This window comes from Zootoca vivipara, chromosome 5 (assembly GCF_965207765.1).
Source record: "Zootoca vivipara chromosome 5, rZooViv2.hap1.1, whole genome shotgun sequence".
Lineage (NCBI taxonomy): Eukaryota > Metazoa > Chordata > Lepidosauria > Squamata > Lacertidae > Zootoca > Zootoca vivipara.
Genome location: NC_142588.1, coordinates 89,862,374 through 89,888,749, shown reverse-complemented (window position 1 = coordinate 89,888,749; position 26,376 = coordinate 89,862,374). Strand labels below are relative to the sequence as shown.

General features: G+C 47.7%; 1 protein-coding gene across 3 annotated transcripts in view; it reads right to left on the bottom strand.

Moving 5' to 3' along the window:
* The window catches only part of CLCN2 (chloride voltage-gated channel 2), a 69,960-nt gene extending 43,981 nt beyond the window's left edge, over positions 1-25,979 (bottom strand). The window contains exon 1 of one of the 3 annotated variants that reach the window (XM_060274340.2): positions 25,841-25,979. Coding sequence is in view for 2 of the 3 variants with exons in the window: in XM_035133464.3 (XP_034989355.3) it covers positions 25,263-25,316 (54 nt within the window). In the remaining variant the exon portion in view is untranslated. Of the gene's footprint in view, positions 1-25,262; positions 25,730-25,840 lie in introns of those variants that run through there. The other 2 variants (XM_035133464.3, XM_035133465.3) reach the window with 2 other exon arrangements.
* Positions 25,980-26,376: the final 397 nt, after the last annotated feature.

Sequence of the window (26,376 nt, the reverse complement as noted above, 5' to 3'; positions counted from 1 at the left end):
TGTGGAACGCCCTCCCATCAGATGTCAAAGAGAAAAACAGCTACCAGATTTTTAGAAGACAACTGAAGGCAGCCCTATTTAGGGAGGCTTTTAATGTTTAATTGTTTTATTTCATTTTTCTGTTGTAAGCCGCCCAGAGTGGCTGGGGAAACCCAGCCAGATGGGTGGGGTATAAATAATATATTATTATTATTATTATTATTATTATTATTATTATTATTATTATTATTAGCAGCCCGTGAGGTGGAAAGTTGTTCAAAAGTTGTTTGGCCTTTCCAGTGGTTTTTCGCTTGCTGGGGAGACACCAGAAGGTGGGAACAAACTTCCTTCTCGCTCAGTGGGGTGGACTCTTGCTTGCGCATTTCCCCTTATCTCAGCATAAATAGAAGCAATAGAAGCTTCCAGCTTTGATTCAGAAAATAAAACAAACAGCGTTCTGCAGAAAAGCCCATGAACATCCCAGCACAGCCCTTTCCCAGAACACAGGAAGGTCCATCAACACTGGTTGGCAGCAGCTCTCCAAGGATTTCAGATGGAGACAACTGGGACTGAACCAGGGACCTTCTGCATACAAAACAGATGCTTCTACCGGTACCCCTGAGCTATAGTGCTTCCCCTTCCTCTCTCTCCACGTTTCCCATCCTCTTGGCTCTCTGGCAGCCAGGCAGTTCTGCCAATGGTGCAGACCAGGCAGAGAGAAGGATCTAGGCAAAGCAAACACAGAGGCCTCTTCCCTCTCCAAGGAGGCCCCTCCAGAACAATGGCAGGCAGATAAGGAGGCTGCCCTGCGGATCAATAGCCATTGTTCCCCAGTGCAATGCTACTCCCAGCACTGAGGCTGGAAACGGGCTGGCGCTCCCAGCTGGCACTGGCAAACGGCGCCACCCAGCCAGCCTGATGTCACGAATAGCCACGTGGGCCTGGGCAAGGGCGGTGGGGGTCAAGCCAGGCCAGGCTGAGCACCAGCAAAGAGGTAGCCACAACCCAATCAAGGTAGCCCAAAGGAAGCCCCCCTGCTCTCTCGGCCTCAGCTCTGCCATCTGTAACATGGGCGTGAAAATACGGTTGTGTACAGAGAAACCATTCACGGACAGGGGTGGCTCCGCTGAGCTCTAGAAGTCCCTTCCCACCCTCCAGGATCACCCAGCAGGAGTCTTCCAACCAGGAAATTATCATTGAGGGGTCAGTGGTTGCATTCAGCCTGTCCGTTCAGCCTGTCCAATGATTTAACTGCCTGGCTTCCCTCCCCTCTGCCCTAAGCCAGGAATACCAAAGAGCCAGGAGAAGTTAGCAGGGCAGGCAGGGTGGATGACTGCTTCAGCTAGGGGGGGGGGAGAGGGAGAGAGAGAGAGAGAGAGAGAGAGAGAGAGAGAGAGAGAGAGAGAGAGAGAGAGAGAGAGAGAGAGAGATGTAGGGCCCTTCCAAAAAGTCATTTTTATTGTACACACCTGATTATTGGTGCACACAAGGGCAGTTACACACAAGCCGCTTTCAACACGACTTTGCTTCTTCAAATAAAACACGCTTAGACTTGCAGAATTTTGCACATCGTGAATCACAGAATTGCAGAGTTGGAAGGGTCATCTAGTTCAGCTGAAGCATCCATGACCAGTGGCCACCCAACCTCTGCTTAAAAACCTCCAAGGAAGGAGAGTCCACAACCTCCCGAGGGAAACCCTTCCACTGTCGAACAGCTCTTATATCAGAAAGCTTTTCCTGCTGTTTAGTTGGAATCTCCTTTCTCATAAATTGAAGGCATCGGTTGGGGTCTTACCCTCCAGAGCAAGAAAGAACAAGCTTGCTCCATCTTCCATGTGACAGCCCTTGAGATATTTGAAGATGGCTATGCTATCTCCTCTTACTCTCCTCTTTTCCAAGTTAAACATATCCAGCTCCTTCAACCATTCCTCATAAGGCCCTTAATCATTTTGGCCGCCCTCCTCTGCACATGTTCCAGCTTGTCAACATCCTTCTTAAACTGTGGCGCTCAGAGTTGGACACGGCATTCCAGGTGTGGTCTGACCAAGGCAGAATAGAGTGGGACTATGACTTCCCTTGATCAGGACATTAAAATTCTGCTGATGCAGCTTGGAATAGAGTTGTGCTTTTTTTGCTGCTGCTGCATCACACTGCTGACTCAAGTTAACAGGTTGAAGAGTTGTGAGCACATCCATCATGTGGGCATCGTTACAAATGTCAAGGAGGGAAACCCTGAAGGAGGAAGTGATAGAACTGGGTCCTACCAGACTGGTGTTTCTCCCCACACCCACTGGGCTCTTCCCTGTCCCTTGCAGAACAAGTCCTTGCTCCCTGCGCAGCAGCCCCACGGAGGACCAGCAGCCCAGCCCAGCCCAGCAGCCCCAGGCAAGGCTGGCTGTGCCCTGATCTCCCTTTCCTGACATACATTAATTGGTTTGGGATTGTGACCTGCCATCCACCTTTCCTAAAAAGGAATTGCAGGCCTTATTATATGCCGCTTCCAACTACTACAGTGGAACCTCGGTTTATGAACACCTCGGTTTACGAATTTTCGGTTTACGAACGCTGCGGACCCATCTGGAACGGATTAATTCACTTTCCATTACTTTCAATGGGAAAGTTCACTTCAGTTTATGAACGCTTCAGTTTAAGTACTCTGCGGACCGTCTGGAACAAATTAATCCACTTTCCATTACTTTCAATGGGAAAGTTCGCTTTGGTTTATGAACGCTTCAGTTTATGAACAGACTTCCGGAACCAATTGTGTTCATAAACCGAGGTACCACTGTACTTGCTAAAACATCTCCTGCATGCACCCAATTTCCACAGGAATTATATATACTGCTTCACTACCTGTGTACTGATTTGTAATCAAACACCCTCTAATGAAAAGATTATTTCTTTGGAGTCACTTCCAGGTGGCCCTGTTTGCTGAGCAACCCCCTTGATTGATTTTCAAGGGGAATGACCCTTTACTGAACCTTCACTCTGATTTGTCTGCAGGTCTTATGATATTGCATCCAGAACTATCCAGTGCATTTTCTGCCCCTTACTGCAAAAAAGAGGAGGAGAAGTCCAGTTTGGGGAGGAAATGAGTTTCTTGCAAGAGCTTTAATTATGCAACCTGAATTTGCCAGTATGTGACTCAATCACATCAGAAAATGATGGTTATCTGGGAATGCCATCAACCTGCTTATTGAAGACTACATTTTCCTCTGCATTTTCCCGGCCCCTTCTTTATCTTCTGTGGAAGCAGGTTTGTTGCACAAGACCCCCAAGACCGACTATAACATCGCAATCTGAATTTGCCAGCGTGTGATGGAAATCCACCTTGGGGGGGGGGCAACTGAAATCGCCCTGGGGCTCCCTTTGCCTTCGGAACAATGCGCAAAAATTAACAGTGAGATCGTGACACACCCTGAAAACAGCTACATCCGTAGAACTCAAAAACTTCAAGGGCACATAGAGAGGCCGTGCTCCGCATTTTTGGAATTCCTGCCTCCTCGTTGTTTAGGTAACAATGGTAAAGTTTGTTCTAGATTTAAGACTGAAAGCACACTTAGTCAGTATTATGTCCATCTCTCTTGTATTTCTTGCACCTACATTGGCGGCCAGGTAAAGACCTTTTCATCTTCCCAGACTCACAAGATCAGTTATCATTACCGGGCAGCATGCAGCTAAAACAGCTCTGCTAGCACAATAATAAATTTTAGCTGCACAGTTCCTTTCACCCTCTGGAGCAGATTTAGGAGTCGTGTCAGGGGCATGCAGAGGGAGGACAGGGCGATGAATTTCCACTTCATAGCTAAAAGTTCTAGCAGAACTGTTTAGCTGAGCGCCACCCATGGCTATTTTCCCTGCTGCTGGTTTTACTCTGATTGCGGATCACCTGTTTTAATTGTTGTGTTATGATTTGACATTCTGCTTTCACAGTTCATGGTTTTAACCTCTTGTCTGTGGACTGCCAAGAAATCTGTGCTGCTGTTAAGAACGGGTGGTGAAGAAACGCTGTCAGTAAAATGAGGTGAGTAATTTCTTTGTGTCCCATCATCCGACACATCAAATTGTCCAATGATTTCTGGGAGATGCTTCCAGGATCCCTCCACTTTTGTGGGCTGCAGCCCAGCCTGAGAGAATGAATCCTGGTGCGCCCTTACTCCCTCTGTCGCAACAAAAAATAAAAATAAAATCCTTCCAGTAGCACCTTAGAGACCAACTAAGTTTGTCATTGGTATGAGATTTCGTGTGCATGCATGGTATCTGAAGAAGTGCGCATGCACATGAAAGCTCATACCAATGACAAACTTAGTTGGTCTCTAAGGTGCTACTGGAAGGATTTTTTTTTATTTTTTATTTTTTTATTTTTTATTTTTTGTTTCGACTACGTCAGACCAACACAGCTACCTACCTGTAACTCCCTCTGTTGGAAAATGGGTGGCTATGGGCGTTTAATGCTGCGCAGAACCTCTACAAGAACCTCAAATGCGCCTAACATGGCCGCAGTGTATGTGGGTTGCCAGTGTCCAGGGCAGGCAAGCTGCCGATGCCACAGGAGTGCCTCCCCCCCAAAAAAATGAATCCTTAAAAACAAAACCCATTCAACTTGGTGGTCATCATTACGTCTTCTGGGTGCGAATTCCACAGTTCAGCTATGCGCTGTGCAAAAAAGTAAATTCTTTTGTCTGCAATCAATCTTATTTCAACTTTCAGCTTCTGTCCGTGAGGTCTAATGTTGTGAGATGGAGGAAAACTTCCTCTCCTCTTCCCACCCCACCCTCCGCCACCCCACAACGTGACACTTAGGTAAAGGAACTCTAATGCTAAGTAGGAAGATTCAGAATACTCCAGAGACAATTCCAGCCCAGGAGAGGGGCAGAGTTGAAGAGTCTCAATTGTGGGTTGAATTGTCAGCAAGCTCAGTTTCAAAAAGATATAATGTTCAGGAACGTTGAGGGGAAGGTGGCTGCCCTCTTTCCATGTTGCTAGATTCAACCGCTCACTGAGAAAGAAAGAAAGAAAGAAAGAAAGAAAGAAAGAAAGAAAGAAAGAAAGAAAGAAAGAAAGAAAGAAAGAGGAGAAAACCTGCCAGCCTTTATTCTCTCTGGCACAATTTCCTGGTCTGCCCCTGCCACAGAGTGCCAAGAGCACTGGATACAAAGGGAACAGCGGCTGAAAATCTGTGTCATGCTGAATTTATTCAGCAAATCTCTCCCAGGCCGCTCTAATCAGTCCCGATCGGCTGCACGCGGAACAACGGGAGCTTGTGAAGTTTAATCCCAAAGGACCCTCTGCCCTGCTGGGTCCAGGGATGGCTAAGGTGGAGGCAATTCTGCTCAGAAGCATTTTCTCCGCATAGAAGCCCGGCGGCTTCTCCCGACACACACAACTTTTGCTTCTCGTGGTGGAGTTCCCATGCCAAAGTGACTCGCCGAGGAACCTGCCTGCCACACTGCAAAGGAACCCTGGCACACTGCAAAGGACTCTGGGAGGTTTCCTAAGGTGTACAACTAAGGGCCAGGCTGCAGAGTCACGTCAAATCCACGAATGCATTCAATGCGCCTGTTTCATTCCTTTGGAAAGATACAGAGTTCCCAGCACCCTTAACCAAACCTCTTCTTCCTATCTATCTATCTACTGAAAACACACTGAGACACCAAGCATGCCACCCTGACTAGAGGAAGTGCAGGATAAAAAGTTAACAAAAAAATAATCATTAATTTCCAAACAGGAGTCCGGAGCGAGGCATCTGTCCCCAAGCACACAGCGCTAAGCGGATGCTAAGCAGCCGCCAGTGTCCATCAATTGCATCTTCACATCAGTCAGATTCAGGGAGACGATATATAAATCTAATTCTTGACAGATCTTAAAATAACTGGGGCTTTTTTCATGTTTCCAACTCTGCCAAGCATTAAGTTGTCTTTAGATACAGCATGGTTTTATGTCACTTTAGCAATTGGCCCCGTTTTTGTGGGCCATCACACAAAGGCTTCAGTCATAAGAATCTCGGGTAGACGCTGGAACAGGACGAGACGTCCAGAGAAGCAACAGTACAAAAAAGCACATCCTTGGCTTGAATCTCTCCCGTGACACAAACTTTCTAGGTGGCAAGATAAGTGTTCAAACTCATTGTGCGGGCACCCACCCACCCACAAACTAGCCATCTGCTACACAGGGATAATACTACTAATTCCCCATTATGGAATTCTTGCATTGGTTCACACAGCACATAGTTAATCTGTGGAACTCGCTGCCGCAGGAGATGGTGATGGCTGCCAACTTGGATGGCTTTAAAAGTGGACTGGGCAAATTAACAGATGGTAAGGTTATCAATGGCTACTAGCTGGAGGCAGGAGGGGAGAGTGCCCTTGCCCTTGGGTCCTGCTTGTGGGTTTCCCACAGGGTTCCTGTTGGCCACTGTGAGAACAGGATGCTAGACTGATGGACAGTTGGCCTGATCCAGCAGGCTCTAATTATGTTACTTATTCAACGGAGAGGCATTCCATTTACTGACAGCTGTGGGGCCACACCACTAACACTGTTCCTAACATCATCCCATGGAAAGCGAAGGAAACTTGTTTTCTCCTGCTCCGGAGGATAGGATCCAGACCAATGGATTCCAAGTTACAAGAAATGAGATTCTGACGAAACATCAGGAAGAACTTTCTGAGAGTAAGGGCTGTCTGACATGGAGGTTTTTAAGCAGAGGTTGGATGGCCATCTGCCATGGATGCTTTAGCTGAGATTCCTGCACTGCAGGGGGTTGGACTAGATGACACTTGGGGCCCCTTCCAGATCTACAATTCTATGATTCCATGATCATCACTATCTCCACCTTGGGGCCTGGGCTAGTTGTGATGTCAGGAGAGGGGCTAGAGGCACAGACCCATCAATGCATGGAACCCTGCTCAAGTGAAGGTAAATTTCTTAACACATGAAGGGGTTGTTGAGCTTGGACATCTGCTACAGGGAAGCTGACACAGAGAATCATCTCGTCCAACCCCCTGCAATGCAGGAATATCAGCTACAGTACCCATGACAGATGGCCATCCAAACCTCCAAGGAAGGAGTGTCCACAACCTCTAGTGGGAGTCTGTCCCACAGCTGATCAGCTCTTACTGTCAGAAAGCTTTCCCTGATGTTTAGTTGAAATCTCCTTTTCTTGTACTGTAACTGCAAGCCAATCCATCGAGTCCGACCCTCCAGAGCAGGAGAAAACAAGCATGTTCCCTCTTCAATGTAACAGCCCTTAAGATATTTGAAGAAGGCTATCACATACACAGAAGGAAGGATGGCCACCAGCTTTGCAAGGTCAATCCCCATCGTGACCAGGTGGGGCTGGGCGTGTTCCTTCTCTGAAATCTGGGGTGCTACTCCTGGCCAGTGTAGACCAGATCTGTGGAACTCTGGTCTTCCAGATGTTGCTGAACTACTACTGCTTTATGGAAGTGTGTCATGGACAACTTCCAACTGCCAGGAGTGACGGCTCGATGCCTTCCACATGTGCTGTGTCAAGAAGGAACGCCATGGCGCATCTGCAGCAGTACAACTGAAAGCCTTCCTCTGCCCCAGTTGCAACAAAACATGTCTCTCCTGTATCGGTCTGTACAGCCACAGCAGGTGCTGCAACCTTCAACAGTCTGACTTCACCCCCAAAGGCGCACTCCTCCATTGTCTCCCAAGACAGACAGGTGCCAGCAACAACTCCCGTCAGCCCCAGCAAACATGGTCCCTCTGAGCCCTCAACTGCAGAGGGCTCAATAAAATGTGGAAGTATATGAATGGTTGCTTGGCATACAGTGATGCCAGGACAGAGCCAGCCATCATGGCCCCTTCACCTGAGTGGCACATGGAAAGCCCATTCCCAGCCTTCCACAGTGACCTCCAGACTGACCAAGAAACAGACCCTGGTGCAAAAGGAAAAAAAGGCCCAAGGCTAGGCTATGCACTGGGAGCCAACTTGATTCTTAACAAAGTGGGTCACCAAGGACAGGAAGCAACATTCCCACTGGAGGACAGCATGTGCTAAACTTCTGATAAGTGGATTAATAGGCACTGCTTCAGAAAGATACCAGACAACAGATTCAGGGCAAGTAGTAGCTTGGGCTTGGGGAAAGAAGGTGTTTAGACTGGGAAAATGGCAGCAGAAATGTTACCCCATCATAGAAACAGAAAAACAAGGAGACCCACAATGTAGATCTTCTGCCATGGCTTGGCCATTGGCTTTGAATGTTCCAAATCAGGGGTGGGCAAAAGACAGAATGGAATCAACTGGTAGACTGTGGGTGGTTTTGCAGTAGATCAGCATGGCTTTCCACATTCCCTCTGTTTAACGGTATTAACAACAATAGGACTCTTACCCATTCCAGAATTAGGATGATAAACGGAATAACCCTTGAAGGCCAACAAGACATGGGATCTGTGTGTGGAAGGATTGTGAGCTTAGCTCCGTTCTGGCACTCAAAACAATCCCCTCTCGGCTTCCAGATGACCCATCGCTCGAGCTTTCACCCAGATTTTTTTTTTTTTTTGCACAAAGTTTGCAGGGAGGTTAAACCACATTGGCTATTTACTGAACATTCGCCCTGATTTCTTTGTGGGCAGATTATAGCTACAACGTTGTGCCAAGCCATTCTTTTCCCACGCTTTTAAGTGCATTTTCTCTTATAGCAAGAAGTCCAATTGTTGTTGCATAAGAGCACCAACCAACTTCGATTCTGCAACCTGAATGTTTCAGCATGCAATTGAATTTCACGCCCAAATCGTGACAGTGTGGATGAAGCACCCCTGGGTTCAGCAGCTGTTCAGAGATTATTATTTTTTAGTTCAAAATGTGTCTTTTACAGCTGAATCCAGTTGTAGATCCTACAAGCCTAAAGTCTGTCTGCTGCTGTTAGGAATGCAAACTCTTCCAAATGTTAAAGCTTGTACCCACCACCCAAAAGGAATCCACTCTGTGTTTCTCTACATCCGTTGTTGAGAATTCTTCCCAACTGTTTTATGTAATTCACTTCCATAAGTTTTGGTGCTGTGCCAATAGCTCACAAAGTTTAGAAGCGAGATTAGACAAATGGATGGAAGAGGTCTCTCAATGGCCACTAGTTGTGTCAGACTGGGGAGACACAGGTTCAAATCCACCCTGCTGGGCCATGAAGCTCAAGAATCCGCCTTAGGCCAGTAGTCATCAGTCTTCAACCTGGCCTACCCCACAGGGTTGCTGTGATAATAAAAAGGAGAAGGTTGAAAGACCTTGAACACATTCTTTTGATCTCTGGAAGAACGGCAGGCCAGAAATGTAATAAATGAATGAACGGAACAGAACGGAACTCTACGGAATGAAACCCACAGGTTCAGAGGCTGGAAGTCACAGAATCATGGAATTGTAGAGTTGGAAGATACCACCAAGGGTCATCTAGTCCAGCCCTCTGCAATGCAGGAAACTCAACTAAAGCATCCATGGCAGATGGTCGTCCAGACTCTGCTTGAAAACCTAAAAGGAAGGAGAGTCCACTGCCTCTACTGGGAATCTGTTCCACTGTCAAACAGCTCTCGGTGTCTGAAAGTTCTTCCTAATGTTGGGTCAGAATCTCCATTCTTGTACCTTGAATTCAGCATGAGGAGGTGCTAACAGGTCAGAGATCACTACAGGGGCCTGGCAACCGCATTTTTTAGCTAGGCTACCAAGGCCAGCCATCAATTATGAACCAGTAGATCGGAACCCCAAATAAGCAGGCAAGCCAGAAGGAAACTGCAACAGCATTGCATCGCTGACCACAGTCCATCACACCACATGCGGTGTTTGATTCTGCGAATGTTGAACACAGACTTCTTTATCTGCACCGTGTAAAAATTGCTGGCAAAGGAACTGGCATGAAACGTCCTGGATAGATAATACAGTCATTCTCATATTATGCTTTAGAAGGTTCAAAGTGATTCACACATATTTTATCTCAGTAATCTTTGCAACCATTCAGGATTATTATCAATCCCTTATTGCCGGGGGATTGGGGGGGGGGAGAAGAAGAGCCAAGGCTGAGAGATACGGCCTTGCCTATGGCCACCAAGTGCGTTCGTGGACAAAAAAAATATTTCAGCCCTCCCCCCCCCACTCCCCAGTGCCCTCCAGACACTTTGGACTCCAGCTGGCTATGGGTAATGGGTGGGGAAGGCGGCAAGACCCACAAATCATCAGATGTCATGGAAATGAACAACTATCTGACTTTTAGAGGACATCTGAAGGCAGCCCTGTTTAGGAAAGTTTTTAATGTTTGATATTTTATCACATTATTATTATTATTATTATTATTATTATTATTACTTTGGGAGCTGCCCAGAGTGGCTGGGGAAACCCAGCCAGATGGGCGGGGTACAAAGAATACATTATTATTATTTATTATTATCTTTCCTTTCTGCAGCAAGCAGCAATGCTTGTGGATCCAAAGCAGTAATACACGAGGGAGACGTCAGCACTTTGCGGGGAAGGAACCCCAAGACTTGCAGAGGTACAATAAATAAATATATGAGCATGCTCAGTGTTCTGAGGAATGCAGACTGGCTGTTCCGGCAGGGAATGGAAAACCAGATGGGAGGGAGGAGGGATGAAATGGAGTTTCCTGGAGGCGGGCATGGGCTGCGCGGCTGGAACAGTGAACAGGAGCTGTCTACGCCCCGTTTGTTCCAGGTCCCACTTACTGGAACTGCTTTGGACAACAACAACAACAACAACAACAACAACAACAACAACAAGAGCTTTTGGTTACTGAAAGGGTAAAAACAGATATGCTAATGGCACCCACGTAAGTAAGGGTCATGCCTACTTTGACCCCAAGTTGCTGTCAGACTATCCGTCCCTTGTTCTCTTCTTAACAAAATGAGCAGCAACTAAAAGAACAGATCCGTTTGTCTCCCTTGAATGTAGGTTGCCATGAGAGCTGATCACAGCCACGCAGGCTTTGCAGACTGAAGGCGGAAACTCCCAAACATGCCCAGGATTGGGCTGCTTAGTGCTTTGGTGGCCACACACACCAACAATCCCTACCTGGCAGAGGGAATGCCTAACTCACTATCCCTGGGATAGCCAACACGGCATCCTCCAGGTTTTTGGGACTACGACTGCCATCAGCCTCAGCAAGCACAGCCAAAGGCCTGGGGTGATAGAATCACAGAGTTGGAAGAGACCACAAGGGCCATGCAGTCCAACCCCCTGCCAAGCAGGAAACACCATCAAAGCATTCTTGACATATGGGAGTTGGAGTTCAGCAACATCTGGAGGGTCGCAGTTTACGCAGCCCTGCATTACAGGGAGAGATATCCATGTGTCATTGCAAAAAGATCGCTTGCATGTGTACGCAGGTGCAGAAAGAAGAGGGGCAGTTATTGCTTTGTTTTGTTTTTGTTCCTCTTTTTATTATGTATCTTGTGTTATTATCTTGCATTTTTATGCTGTGATCTTCCCTGAGCTCTTCGGATGGACGGCACTATACAAATAAATAAAATCATCACCATTTAGACTTCATTCCCCTCCCCACCCCACTCTATGCATTTGAGAATGCTGGTGTAAAGTGCTTCCTGACCCTCTTTTGCCTGTGCATGCACATGAACAAGAAGAAAAGAAGAAAAGAGATCCCTGCTTCCATTCCATTCCCCTCCACCTCCAGAAAGACATCCAATCCAGTTAGCAAATGAGTACTGCTGAGTATGGTTGGAGTTGCAGCTATTCTGCAATAAGCGAGATGGGAAGTAATAGTACCACTGTATTCTGCTCTGGTCAGACCTCACCTGGAGTACTGTGTCCAGTTCTGGGCACCACAGTTCAAGAAGGATACTGACAAGCTGGAACGTGTCCAGAAGAGGGCAACCAAAATGGTCAAAGGCCTGGAAACGATGCCTTATGAGCTTATGGCTTAGGGAGCTGGGTATGTTTAGCCTGGAGAAGAGAAGGTTAAGGGGTGATATGATAGCCATGTTCAAATATATAAAAGGATGTCATATAGAAGAGGGTGAAAGGTTGTTTTCTGCTGCTCTAGAGAAGCGGACACGGAGCAATGGATTCAAACTACAAGAAAGAAGATTCCACCTAAACATTAGGAAGAACTTCCTAACAGTAAGAGCTGTTCGGCAGAGGGATTTGCTACCAAGGAGTGTGGTGGAGTCTCCTTCTTTGGAGGTCTTTAAGCAGAGGCTTGACAGGCATATGTCAAGAATGCTTTGATGGTGTTTCCTGCTTGGCAGGGGGTTGGAATGGATGGCCCTTGTGGTCTCTCCCAACTCTATGATTCTAAGTACAGCTGGCTGCAATGGGAGATAAATCAGTATATTAAACACTGTTGGGGAGAGGGAGAGAGAAAGAGAGAGAGAGAGAAATAAGGACGGAATGTAGGAAGGTAAAGGTAAAGGGACCCCTGACTATTAGGTCCAGTCGTGACCGAATCTAGGGTTGCGGCGCTCATCTCGCATTACTGGCCGAGGGAGCCAGTGTAAAGCTTCCAGGTCATGTGGCTTTTGGCGAACCAGAGCAGCACACGGAAATGCCGTTTACCTTCCTGCTGTAGCGGTACCTATTTATCTACTTGCACTTTGACGTGCTTTAGAACAGTTAGGTTGGCAGGAGCTGGGACCGAGCAACGGGAGCTCACCCCGTCGCAGGGATTCGAACCGCCGACCATTCTGATCGGCAAGCCCTAGGCTCTGTGGTTTAACCTACAGCGCCACCCAGGTCCCTTATGTAGGAATGTATGCTGTGGCAAAAATCAGGGCAGAGCAAAACCTTAAGGCAGCCTTCCCCAAACCTGCTGCCCTCCAGATGTTTTGTGCTACTATTCCCATTCACCCCCAATTAATGACCATGCTGACAGGGCTCAGTCAGTAGAAGGTGAGACTCTTAATTTCAGGGTCACGGGGTTTGAGCCCCACATTAGGCAAAAGATTCCTGCATTGCAAGGGGCTGGACTAGATGACCCTTGGGGGTCCCTTCCAACTCTATGATTCTATGAACATCTGGAAGGCACCAGACTGGGGAAAGGGAGCGTTGAGCAGCACACAATCCTTGAAATGAGGACAGGTGTTGCAAAATTCCCTGCGTTCAGTATTAGATAGCCGCTGTTTTGCCACAAGGGGATCCTGCCTTTACACTGAGCCAGGCCACGGATCCATCAACCGATGTGATTGGTCAGTTAGATAAGTATTTCTATTATTTTACTGGATGGGGGAGGGGCAGCTGCCCCCCCTTGACTACACCCATGACCCCAGCTCTAACTCTGTGGCATCCCTGCCGGACAGGAAGCAAGGCAGGAGAGGAAGAGCTGCAGGGATGGGGGAGAGAGAGAGAGGAAGGGAACTCCGTATCACAATTCCCTGGAAAAAAGTTGTGCAACGTTTGCACTGGCAATTGGGGCAAGTGTATTGACTAGGGAGAGCATAAAAGCCCATCATAAAATGGGATTAGGTGGCAGATAGCTCACCGGCGATAAGGCAGCCACCAGGGGAAAGATCAAGGTCAGCGGGCGGCGAAACTGGAACGGCCACAGAGAGTCGGGCAAACTTTTGCGGGGTGGGTGAAGGAAGCAGGGAGGGGAGGAAGAAGAAGAAGAAGAAGACGACGACAGGAGAGCACTCCAGTTCAGAAAAGCAAACACTGCAAAAAACAAGGGAACTGAAGCTTGTGGTTAGAAAGGGAGAGAGGGCCTGTCGATTAGGGTTTTCTTTATTCTTTTCAACAACAACAAAAAAGGCAGCACCTGCATTTCTTTATTTAGGATTGTCGCCAACCAAGCTGTCCCATTGGCGCAAGGACTCGAACAACAGATTTTCACTGGAAGTATATAAAGGGCAGAGCGCAAATGAATATTTCATGGTACAGGAGGGCCAGGCAAGTAAAGGCAAGGGGGATTCCAAACTGAGCCCCAACTTCCAAGGAAACCCCTAGTATTGAACACGTCGTCCACTTTTTCTTCTCCCCCACCCTCCATCCAGATATGGGCCAAAAGTTCTTTTAAGCTGCTCCCCACAGTGACAACAGCATCACAGTCCCCATCTGGAGCTTGCAAAGAGCCTATTTATGTATTCCAATGTGTTCCAGCCCATCCAAAGGTCAGGTTACAATGGTTTAAAAAACAAACTTACTTGTAAATATCAGGGCTATCTGCCACTCGACAAATTTCTAATTGATTAAATGCCTGGCTTTTTAATAGCTAGTTACTCAGTGAGAGTGTAAATAAGGTTTTCGAAACTGTGCCTCTAAGGGAACGGCATCTCTTAAGGCGTGAAACAACAAGAAATATTAAGGACATAAGAGGAGCCTGCTGGATCAGGCCAAGGGCCCATCTAGTCCAGCATCCTATTCTCACAGGGCCCAACATGCAAAGTCGACAATTAAGACTTTTGTGAAAGAGCACTCTCCCCTCCTACAATTTCTAGCACGGAGAATTCAGAGGCCTCTGAACATAGGAGGCCTCCAGGATTTACATACATATTAGTGTTGCAGGCTCTGCCCTGTGAATAAACTCTTTGTTATTACTAAGAATATTAATAATAATTTTATTATTTATATGCTGCCCACCTGACTGAGTTGCCCCAGCCACTCTGGGAGGCTATCAGCACAATATAAAAAAATCAAACATTAAAAACTTCTCTATATAGGGCTGCCTTCAGATGTCTTCCGAAATTCAGATATTTGTTTATTTCCTTGACATTTGATGGGAGGGCGTTCCACAGGATGGGTGCCACTATCGAGAAGGCCCTCTGCCTGGTTCCCTGTAACCTCACTTCTTGCAGCGATGGAACCGTCAGAAGGCCCTCAGAGCAGGATCTCGATGTCTGGGATAAATGATGGGGGTGGAGATGCCATTTAGGGCTTTAAAGGTCAGCACCAACACTTTGAGTCATGCTCAGAAATGTTTTGGGAGCCAGTGAAGATCCTTTATGACCGGTGTTATGTGGTCCCGGCAGCCACTCCCAGTCACCAGTCTGGCAGCCGCATTCTGGATTAGTTGTAGTTTCCGAGTCACCTTCAAAAGTAGCCCCGTGTAGAGCGCATTGCAGTAGTCCAAGTGGGAGGTGACCAGCGCATGGACCACTCTGGTGAGACATTGTGCAGGCAGGTCGGATCTCAGTTGTTGTGACCTGCACCTCCATGGATAGCTGTGAGTCCAGAATGACTCCTAGGCTGTGCACCTAGTCCTTCAGCGGCACAGTTGCCCCATTCGGGACCAGGGAATCCCCCACACCTGCCCTCCCCCTGCCCCCCCAAACAGTACCTCTGCCTTGTCAGGATTCAACCTCAATCCTATTTTTGGAGATTCAGCAGGAACTGTCCCTGCCTTCTTTCAGATGCTTCTTGAAAGCTGTACTTTTTAGACAATACATATTGCCATATCACAATATGGATTTCTCCTTTTAGCCAACCAGGACTTATGGATGTTTGATTGTTGTTTTCAATCATGGTTTATAGATATTTACAAATTGATATTTACAAATTGATTTCGTTGTATTTTATGATGTGAGCTGCCTTGATTTATTGTGTGCCCGTGCATAATCATAAATATTCAAAGAATCAAATAAGCCTGTTCTCACACTGAGCTATTTGTCCACCCGCCACCCCCCAGGGAGAATAGGATGCATCCAATTGACTACAAAGGAGCAAGGAAGTGGGGCGAGGGGGGGGGAGATCAGTTCCCACTGGCTCCCTGCTCAAACCAGCTTGATCAAGCTCTATCAAGGCATCATCTCTGCAAGACAGGCTAGTGTGGGACGGGGAACACATTGGGCAGTATGTGGTCTCCTTACCACTCCCAGCCCTGTCTAGTTAACCATCACAAATGCCTATCCGCTGGTCCTCTTTGAAGTGGTTCAGTTTTCCAAAGCCAGACACCATGACTGATGGACAGGAGAGAGGCAACGGCAGAGGTTGCAAATCCAGACACTGGGCAGCAGGGGCAGGACAGAGAGAGGTTTCACAACAGCTGGCAAAATGTGTTGCCTGCGGCCATCGAAGGAACAGTTCCATTTCCCAATATTTTTGTCTGCCGAGAACCCCAGACAGGAAAGGTGGTTCCATCATATTACAAGCAGATAGAAGACAGATAGACAGATAGGAGATATTGCAAAAGGGCAATGGAAATTCTTGGGAAGATAAGAGTGTTTCATAAGGAATATATTTATAACAGGGGTGGGCAAAACAGAAATCAAGATCTGTTCTGGCAGATCTCAAGGTGATCTGCAGTAGATCAGTAAGGGTTTCTGGCTCACAATTGTCTGGATGCAAATAAATAAATAAATAAATAAAATGGGGTGGGGCGGGGTGGGGTGGGAAGTCTATGGATAAATTAGAATCATAGAATCATAGAGTTGGAAGAGACCACAAGGGCCATCCAGTCCAACCCCCTGCCAAGCAGGAAACACCATCAAAGCATTCCTGACAGATGGCTGTCAAGCCTCCGCTTAAAGACCTCCAAAGAAGGAGACTCAACCACACTCCTTGGCAGCAAATTCCACTGTCGAATAGCTCTTACTGTCAGGAAGTTCTTCCTAATGTTTAGGTGGAATTGAATGTATTGCTGATGGTAAAGTATGTGAACTTTTGAAAACTAAATAAACAAAAATTAATTAATGAAATGCTTCTCCCCACCCACCCCACCCCAGTCCACTGCACCATAAATTGTGAATGCTGGGTGATTGTTTTTTTACACAATATTTTTGAATAAAAAGACTGAGGGGTTCAAATCCTTGGGGTGGAACATGTGCTCAGAGTCACCCGTCCTTAATTCTGAGTCTATACCTGCACCACTGATTTGCACCTGGCTGAGGTTGGTGGACCTGGGGGTGGTAGTGATCAACAAAGTCAATCCCCACCAGACTGACCAACCCTGTTGCATATTCTGAAGCTTTATGTGGAATTGCAATAAACTGTGTACTGTGTACACTTGGGCTCAACCGTTTAGTTTTCCTCCCCTGTACATGTTTGCAAGCATACAGAGGTGTATGTACAACCCCTCAAACATCTGGTCCCACAAAAACCTATGCCCCGATCAATCTGTTAAGTCTTTAAGCTGCCCCGAGATTCCTTCTTGCTTCTGTGACAGCACTGCAGGAGTTCTGGCAAAAGAGAGACTCCAATTTCACCCCTGGCTGAGATCCACCTAATGCAAAATCAGGTGCCCAGCAACAAATGCCCTGGTTTTTTTGGAACATAACCGCAGAGGCCAAGGAACATGAACAGATGAAGCTGTCCTGCACAGAGACAAACCATTTGTTCATCCAACCCGGGGCTCCGGCTGGCAGTGACTCTCTGCAGTCTCAAGGGGGATTCTTCACCCCCACCCCCACCCCGCAACCCCCACCCCAATGCAAGCCACCGCCTCTGCTCTTCACCTGGAGATACCAGGAAATGAACTCAGATCAGATGCTCTACCCCTGAGCTAGGACTCCTCTCCAGTTACACAATCCTGAATGATGCAAATGTGGTATAGCTAGAGACTCTGTTTTTCCCAGAAGGCTGGAAGCGGCACTGTTGTCAGCTCACAACTTTGTAAGAAATGCAAGAGGAACACAGGCAAGTCCAGAGGGAGGAGAGAAGGAATATTTAGGGAAGGGCTTGAACTCAGTGGCAGAGCATCTGCTTTGAATGCAGAAGGTCCCTGGGAGTATTCCCCGTCTGAAACCTTGGAGAGCTGCTGTCAGTCAGTGCAGGTATTATTGAGCTAGATCAGCGTTTCTCAAACTTGGGCTCCAGCTGTTTTGGAACTACAATTCCTATCATCCCTGACCACAGGTCCTGCTAGCTAAGGATGATGGGAGTTGTAGTCCAAAACCAGCTAGAGACCCAAGTTTGGAAAACAATGTGCTAGATGGAGCAATGTTTTGACACGGGGTAAGGAAGATTCCTATGTTTCTGAAGTTCAACCATTGTTTCTGATCAGCTATCCTAGGAAAAGACAACAGGCGCAGGCTGGACTTTTTCTTCTCCATCACAGACTTTGGCCTAGACAGGTACATTTTTTATCAGTAAGTACCTCTGCAGATTCTAAGAATCTGAAATACTTCCCTAGCTTTAGACCTTCAGGAACAGCAAACAGAGACTATGCAACAAGTTTAAAGAGAGATTTCCGCAGACCTGGATCAGGACCCTTGACTTTTGCCTCCCTTCTGCAGCTCCTCAGTCCCAGAAGTTTCAGTTAAACAAGGTTCCAAAAGAAAAGACCTGCTGGATGAGGCCAAATGACCACTAGTCCAGCATTCTCCTCTCACAGTAGCCAACCAGATACCTGTGGGAACCTGCAAGCAGAATCTGGGTGCCACAGTATCCCAACTGGTGACTCCCAGAAACTGGCATTGAGAGGCACATTTCCCCCAACAGTAGAGGCATGACATCACCATCAGGGCTAGCAGCCATTTGACAGTCCATGAATTTGCCTAATCCTCTTTTGGAGCCATCCAAGTTGGTGACCATCGCTGCCTCTCGGGGGAGCAAACGGAATAGCTTTGTCTTCATTTAAGTATTTTTTTAGTGATTTTCATTTTTCACACCACACATAAAAAAAGCATAACTCACAACACATCAACCAGTTTGCTTAAAAATATCAATTCAAATTCTCTCAGCGGACTCCAGAAAAACCTTTACACATAAGCAGAGTTTGGAATGGCCATCTGTCATGGATGCTTTAGCTGAGATTCCTGCATTGCAGGGGGTTGGACTAGATGACCCTCGGGGGTCCCCTACAACTCTACGGTTCTAGGATATTACCATGGTATTACGGTTCTAGGATATTACCATGAAATCTCAGAGGGTTATAAACACAATCTTCTTGATGTCTATAATCCAAAAACAAACTGCATAGTTTATGTTTTGTGTGGTGTGCTTTCTTTTGCCAGTCCTAAGATGCCAAAATTCAGACTCATTGGGTGCCCATGGATTCTAGTATAATGAGAGAGAGTATTATGAGGGAGGGAGGGAAAACTTCACATGCATATCTAGACTTTCAGGTAGCCAACAGAAAGATTGCAAAAGCAGTCTACAGCATCTATACTTGGCTCTGCATACAGTACATGCATGCATTTACCTTTACCATTTTTACATACAGTGGTACCTCGGTTTATGAACACAATTGGTTCCGGAAGTCTGTTCATAAACTGAAGCGTTCATAAACTGAAGCGAACTTTCCCATTGAAAGTAATGGAAAGTGGATTAATCCGTTCCAGACGGGTCCGTGGAGAACTTAAACTGAAGCGTTCATAAACTGAAGCATGGGTGTAATTGGTTCCGGAAGTCTGTTTATAAACTGAAGCGTTCATAAACTGAAGCGAACTTTCCCATTGAAAGTAATGGAAAATGAATTAATCCGTTCCAGATGGGTCAGCGGCGTTCATAAACCGAAAATTCATAAACCAAGGTGTTCATAAACCGAGGTTCCACTGTACATACATACATACATACATACATACATACATACGTATGTATGTAACAGACACCTTATGACAAAGGCCATTGTGACCAGGGACAGATGACTGAGCAGGCTAACAAGGCCGGTGATTAATTTCCCCATGGGGCAGGGTCATCACAGGCAATGCAACACCCACAGAACCCTCGCCTGCGTGTGATGTTTCTTACATAACACTTTCCAGGGAAGTCAATTTGGTTGCAAGTTGCAGCGTGCATGGCAACTGAAGGATTATGAATGAGGCTCTGGCAGCTGAATGGGAGGTTGAAAAGTCTTGAATTTCAGGTGGCGTTGGAAGACGTACGTAGCTTTGATACACCAGCAGGTTTGTCTCCTGGTGGTGATGTAGTCATCAAACAATGACTGTTCATAGGGTGAACCAAACTTAAGTGCTCAGAAAATGAGATGCATCAAGGAATTGTTTCTGTTCCTGAAGTCTCCTTTTCCCAGTATCTCTAAGGCCTATTCACCCAGTCTTGCAACAGCTTGCATCTGTGAATGGACTCAAGTGCTCAGCCTAACCTTCCTCCCAGAATACAAGTTTTGAACAGGCAGTCTTCTACAAGACTCGCAATCATTAGCTGCATTTAAACAGAAATCCAAGGTTGCGTATACTGTATCTTGATTCAACTCCCCCCGAAATCCTGTGAGGCAGACCAGACTCGAAGTTGTTGACTGGCTCAAAGTCACTCAGTGCGTTTCACGGAAGACTGGAGCTTTGAACCTGGGCCTCCCCAGCCCTGGTCCAACACTCTAACCACTACACCAAGCATGGGAAACCTGCATGTCTACGGATGCTGAATTCCAACTCCCACCAGCCATAGCAAACATGCCCAAGGGCCATGGGTGAGGGGAACTGTAGTCTAGCCATTTGGGACAGAGCAGAGGAAGGTCCTTTATACCAAACTGTGTTTGAAATCAGCCAGGAGCATGGGAGAAAAGCAATGACAAACTTAGCATCTTAAAAAGCAGAGGCATCACCTTGCCGACAAAGGTCCGTATAGTTAAAGCTATAGTTTTCCCAGTAGTGATGTATGGAAGTGAGAGCTGGACCATAGAGAAGGCTGATCGTCGAAGAATTGATGCCTTTGAATTATGGTGCTGGAGGAGACTCTTGAGAGTCCCATGGACTGTGAGAAAATCAAACCTCTCCATTCTGAAGGAAATCAGCCCTGAGTGCTCACTGGGAGGACAGATCCTGAAGCTGAGGCTCCAATACTTTGGCCACCTCGTGAGAAGAGAAGACTCCCTGGAAAAGACCCTGATGCTGGGAAAGATTGAAGGCACTAGGAGAAGGGGACGGCAGAGGACGAGATGGTTGGACAGTGTTCTTGAAGCTACTAACATGAGTACCAAACTGCGGGAGGCAGTGGAAGACAGGAGTGCCTGGCATGCTCTGGTCCACGGGGTCATGAAGAGTCAGACACGACTAAATGACTAAACAACAACAAGAACATTTTGCACCTGGCCATCAAACACTTGTGATGATGCCTAGGCGCCAGGATGGCGCCTGACATTTCCCTCAACGGGAGGTGCATGCCTGGGGATCATTGAATCCCGACTGTTTTTACATACCAATACCCCATCCTGTATTATTCTATCAGTTGCATTTTATCTGCACAATCAGAATGAATTCCAGGAACCAAAATGCTCTTTCTGTGCAGCCTGAGCAGGAGCAGTCACCATTAAGAAAAAGAGGACAGAATAGGCCAATATATATGTGGACTGTCCTTGGATCAAGTGACTTTTCTTCTTTAAGTTTTCAAAACTCTTAACCTAGCTCAAGGTTGTCATGTGAACCAGGCCGATGTTTAACTAAGAATCAATCACAGTCAGTCCATTGTTTGAAAAATAAGTCTTGCCCCAAAATGGCAACTACAGGTTCCATTTTGGCGACTGTAACCTTGGTTTAAGGAACCGGTTGGCACCTAGCTTATATTTATGAGTTTCTCACATTGATACCAAGTCAGGCCATTGTAGATGGTTAAGTCCAGTCAAAGGCGACTATGGGGTTGTGGCGCTCATCTCACTTTCAGGCCAAGGGAGCTGGCGTTTGTCCACAGACAGCTTTCTGGGTCACGTGGCCAGCATGACTAAACCGCTTCTGGAGCAATGGAACACCATGATGGAAACCAGAACGCATGGAAATGCCATTTACCTTCCCGCCACAGCGGTACCTATTTATCTGCCTGCACTGGTGTACTCTCAAACTGCTAGGTTGGCAGGAGCTGGGACAGAGCAACAGGAGCTCACTCCGTTGCAGGGATTCGAACTGGTGACCTTCCAGTTGGCAAGCCCAGGAAGCTCAGTGGTTTAGACCACAGTGCCACCCGTGTCTATGTAGCTAAGTACTGACTGGCAGTATCCCTTCAGGACTTCAGGGCAGGATTCCTTTCCCAACCTCCCCTGGAGATGACAGCAACTTAACCTGTGACCTTCTGCAACTGAGCTAAGGCCCCTCCTTGAACATGTGGTGGGAAAACTGGCTGCAATGACTTGATGGCAATGATTATTAGACGATAAGTAGTGGAAGCCAGGAAATGAGCAGAGATGCGAAAGACAAAGTCAGGGGTCGTCATGCCCTGCTGAGGCTGTGTGTGTGTGATACATGGAAGAACAGAGGATGAAGGCATGACAGCAAGAAATTGGACATGCCCACAGCTACTCAATTACGGAGCTGGGAGAGCCAACTACAAGGGAAGATTAAAGGAGCTAAATATGTCTAGCAAGGGGCTGGTGCCAGTGGCAAGCATTTGAGTGGTGTTAACATGAGATTAGGCGGAAAGGCGATGGGAGCAGAAAGTAGAAAGGGGGCAGGGGGAGTGCAGATCAACTAAGCAATTTGGAAAGCTTCGTTTGTGGTCAACAACACATGTCAGATGCAGTGGCAGAAGGAGGAACCCCAGCTGGAGGATCAAGGCCCATGTAAAAAGATGCCAGGAATCTGTTTTGGTCCCAGCGGAAAGATGGATTCAACAGCCGCTCTGTGAAGGAGGCATAATGAGGTGGTAGAATTTAGGGGTAGTGTGACGTTCAGTCGAAAGTATGAATGTCTACCCATCATTAACAACAACAGCAATTTGCTCTTCACCAGCAGGTCCCAGGGTGGGTTGCGACAACTGAAAATTCAGTTGTAGAATCATAGAATTGTAGAGTTGGATGGGATCCCAAGGGTCATCCAGTCCAACCCCCTAGAAAAGCCAGTGCAGGATGGAAAAGAGTTAAAACAGATCACAGTTGCAGGAATAGGGTGAGTCCTGAAAACACCGGTCTCAGGGGTCAAAGGCCAGAGCAAAGAGGCAAGTATTCAGCATTTGCTAGGTGCACTCTTTAGGGAGGGAATTCCACAACTTAGGGGCCGCTACAGAGAAGGCCTTCTTCTGGAAAGCCTATTGATGTACAGTATATCATTTTTTCTGGACCACTCAACTCATGCAAAATATTTTGCAGAAGTTATTTGAATAACCTAAGTGTTAGGCCACTTTAACAAATCTTTTTTTAAAATGTTTGTTTTCATCTCAGAGGTGGAGCAGTATTTCACTACTGTCCTGGATAGGTCATCTAATGCTTGTTGGGAGCCCATCTTTTCCAGCAATATCCCAGGGACCTTCCTTGAAAATTCAGCACGCTCTCTGTCTCCTTCCTCACAAGCTGCCTCTAGCCATTTTGTACATAAAGCTACGAAGACTCCAGATCTTGCTGGACTACAACTCCCATCATCCCGGATCATTGGCTAGGCTGGCCGGGGCTGATGGGAGTTGGAGCCCAACATCTGGAGGGCTGCAGGTGTGAAAGCGGAACACATAGAGGCAGGCATTTGTCTTCTCCACAGCTTCAATAAGAAGCTAACCTGATAGCAAGCCTATCCAAACACATAATTTAGAAACAAACCATTGTTTTTTACTATTTGCTGGTTTTTATTTGTTATTGGTTTTATATTGTTTGAGGTAGATTCCTTTGGGTTTTTTAAGTGCTTTATTTTTCCCCTTAAAAAAAGAAACAAACACAAGTCATCTTCAAAGCACCTATTCAAGTAAGACTCCCTTCCCTTGACACAGAAAGCGGAAGCTTTCTTTGCATGACTACGCTTCCACCTCCCCTGCCAGCAGCAGCAGACAGTCTTGACTCTTTCCAAGCTGGCACTAACAAATGTGCCAGGGGGCTCCTCTCACAGACACCCCTGCCCCAGGAATTGTGCCCCAAAACACTCAACCGCAGCTTTCCCTTCCTCAGTTCCCCGTGGCAAAACCATGCTTTACTCTGGGCAATTTTTCCCATGCCAGTGTGAAACCAGTTCCCGAGGGCTCCCCTCTTGCAGAAAGTCCTGCCGGCTGCAACTGTTCCTTCCAGGAGGAGAAATCCCCCCTGCCTGCTCTCATCCCATGCTCCTGTGATGCCCATATTTTTTTTTCCTTTTGAAACAAAATCATTTTAATAATAATGAAAAATGTACAAAAACAACACCCTATACAAAAAACCAGAATTATTATCTTTAACCTGTCTCACATGTTCTTCTACCGCAAGGATTCTTTTCTGAGAAGGAAACTAAAGCCAAACTCAGGCAGGCAGGCAGGCAGCTTGTTTGTTGTTGTTTTTTAATAATAAAAAAGGTTGCAATGACACCGCAAAGCCGAATTTTAAACGACCTCTTTTCAAACCCCATACAACACCTGTGATCTTAGGGGAAAGATGCCCGCCTCCCCCAACTGAGATACCCATCTTATTGCTTAGTTCGTTTGATATATTTAATCCCAAACAGGATTCATATGCTCCCTTCCTAAACACAAGCCCTGGTCAACAATCTTGAGGCAGCTTGAATGTACCTTGCTAGATCCCCTTTGGTAATGCCCGTTCAAGATGCCCTGCTACCCGCCTCTAACCAGGGACCCACAAGTGGCCTTATTCACACACACCCTCCGAAGCATCGCCTTCTGTGTCCCTCTTGCCACCCTGATCTGCACCAACCCCTGGTGGTGCCCACGCCTTAAAACCCCTTGGGAAATGGCTTTCTCCTACATTTAGCATCCTGTTGAGAAGGAAGCCAAGGGCATTCACCAACCGCCCCACAACCATGCTCCTGTTCGGTTCTTTTGAGGGTGGGGGTGATTTGCAGCTCATGAATGCCTTTGAGCCATGCCCCATAAATCCAGATGCTAGGAACGGGCTTGGAGCAACAGGGATGGGAACTCGGAGAGAGAGAAAAACTAAGTGGCAGAACATATGCTCTGCATGCAGAACGTCCCGGTTTCAATGCACAGGTAGAACTGGGGACGATCCCTTTGAATAGCCGCTGCCTGTCAGTGCAGGCATCACTGAACAGGAATGGGCTAGTGGCCTGGCTTTCCACAAGGCAACTCACTCCTGCTGCTAACTCCACGAGCAGCGGTTTTCCTTCGCTGCACCAAAAATAACCTGCGGGTGCAAACCTAAGCGTATCTTTGGAGAAAGCAAGTCCGGCTGAGTTCAATGGGACTTGCTCCCAGGGAACAGCGCACAAGAGGGAAAGCTTCTTAGCGCCCGCTCCGCCAAGCGGCACTAATGTGATGGTCTTTTAAGGTGCCCCGCATGCTCAGAAGCACTCTCCTTTTTTCTTTTCTTTTTTTCCAAACCGGTCCCGCGATTCCCCTCCTCTGAACGCAGCCCTGTTTTCCTCTGCCTCTTCCCCCAAATCCCAGGACTTGACCGTGAAAAGGTCCTGGCTTGAAGGCAGCCTTGGGAACCCGCGCGCGGCGAACGCGAATTGCGCTCTGCACGCGCTCAAAGGCACTCTCTCCCCTCTCCTGCGGTGCAAAGAAATCCCGGGGCTAAGCGCTGAGCGAGAGCCCTCCCGCCCAGAGAGTCCGCCCCACTCACCAAGGTCTGCTCATACTGCAGCGCCCGCTGCTCCAGGCCGCTGTCCGCCGCCATCGTGGCCGGCTCCGGGCGCCCCTCTCCCGCCAGCAGGCTCCTACGAGCAGCCCCGGCAGCACTCGCTGCGTCCTGCGCCCGGACGCCTGGCTCCTCTCCTCCCTTCTCCCCACGCCCCCAGCACGGGGCGGGCCCGGACTGGCTGGCAGGGGCAGGCCCGAAGGAGGTCCCGGGGCAGCCGCTCCGCCTCCACCGGGAAAGGCGCCGTCGCTGCGGAGGAGGAGGAGGAGGAGAGGAGGAGGAGGAGGCGGACTGGCGGCGGGACGCTTGGGGAGGGGCCGCAAGAGGCGCGTCGTGGCGGGGCAACCCAACGCCCACCAGCCTGGGATGGAGCGAAGGGGCGAAGAAGACCTGCAAGCCGGGAGCGCGCGTAGGTGGGACGGTCCCATCCCGGGCACGTTTACACGGGAGAAAGCCTCCCTAGATGTCCGATATGGCACTTCCTCTCGGATTAGGCGCGCGCGGAAGTTCGCAGCTGGCCGATATTACTCGCGAGGAAGCCACTTTGAATCAGCAGAGGTTACCTCCCAAGGAAAAGTGCAGAGGGCTGCGCAGCCATCGAGATTGCAGCGGGGAGGACCCTATCCTCTCTCCCCCCCCACGCACCATGTTGTCTTTATTGTCAGTATAACGCTGCGGGGGGTGGGGAGGACCAAGCTGGCCCTCCTCCCCACGCGTGCACCCGATCCTGCTGCAGCAGGATCCAGTGGCTTCCTGCAATGATCACTTTTCTCTGGCCTTTCGTGCTCCCCAAGCCCCACCACTCCCAGACGATGCCGGAGCTGAGGTTAATTGCATAAAGTGGGGTCGCCGAGAGAGCCGTTTATTTTATTTCTATGCCGCTTTTCACTCACATGCGTCACAGAGCTGGTTACAAACAATAAATAACAATAACAGAATAGAACATCACAACTGCAACATAAATCATACAGAATGGTTTACGGCATCATCGGTAAAACAATCGCAAATCAGTAAAACTACCACCTCCCATAAAACACTTACTAACAAAGCAACTAAAAAAAATAGGCACAGCCATGACAAAACAATAATCCACAAAACA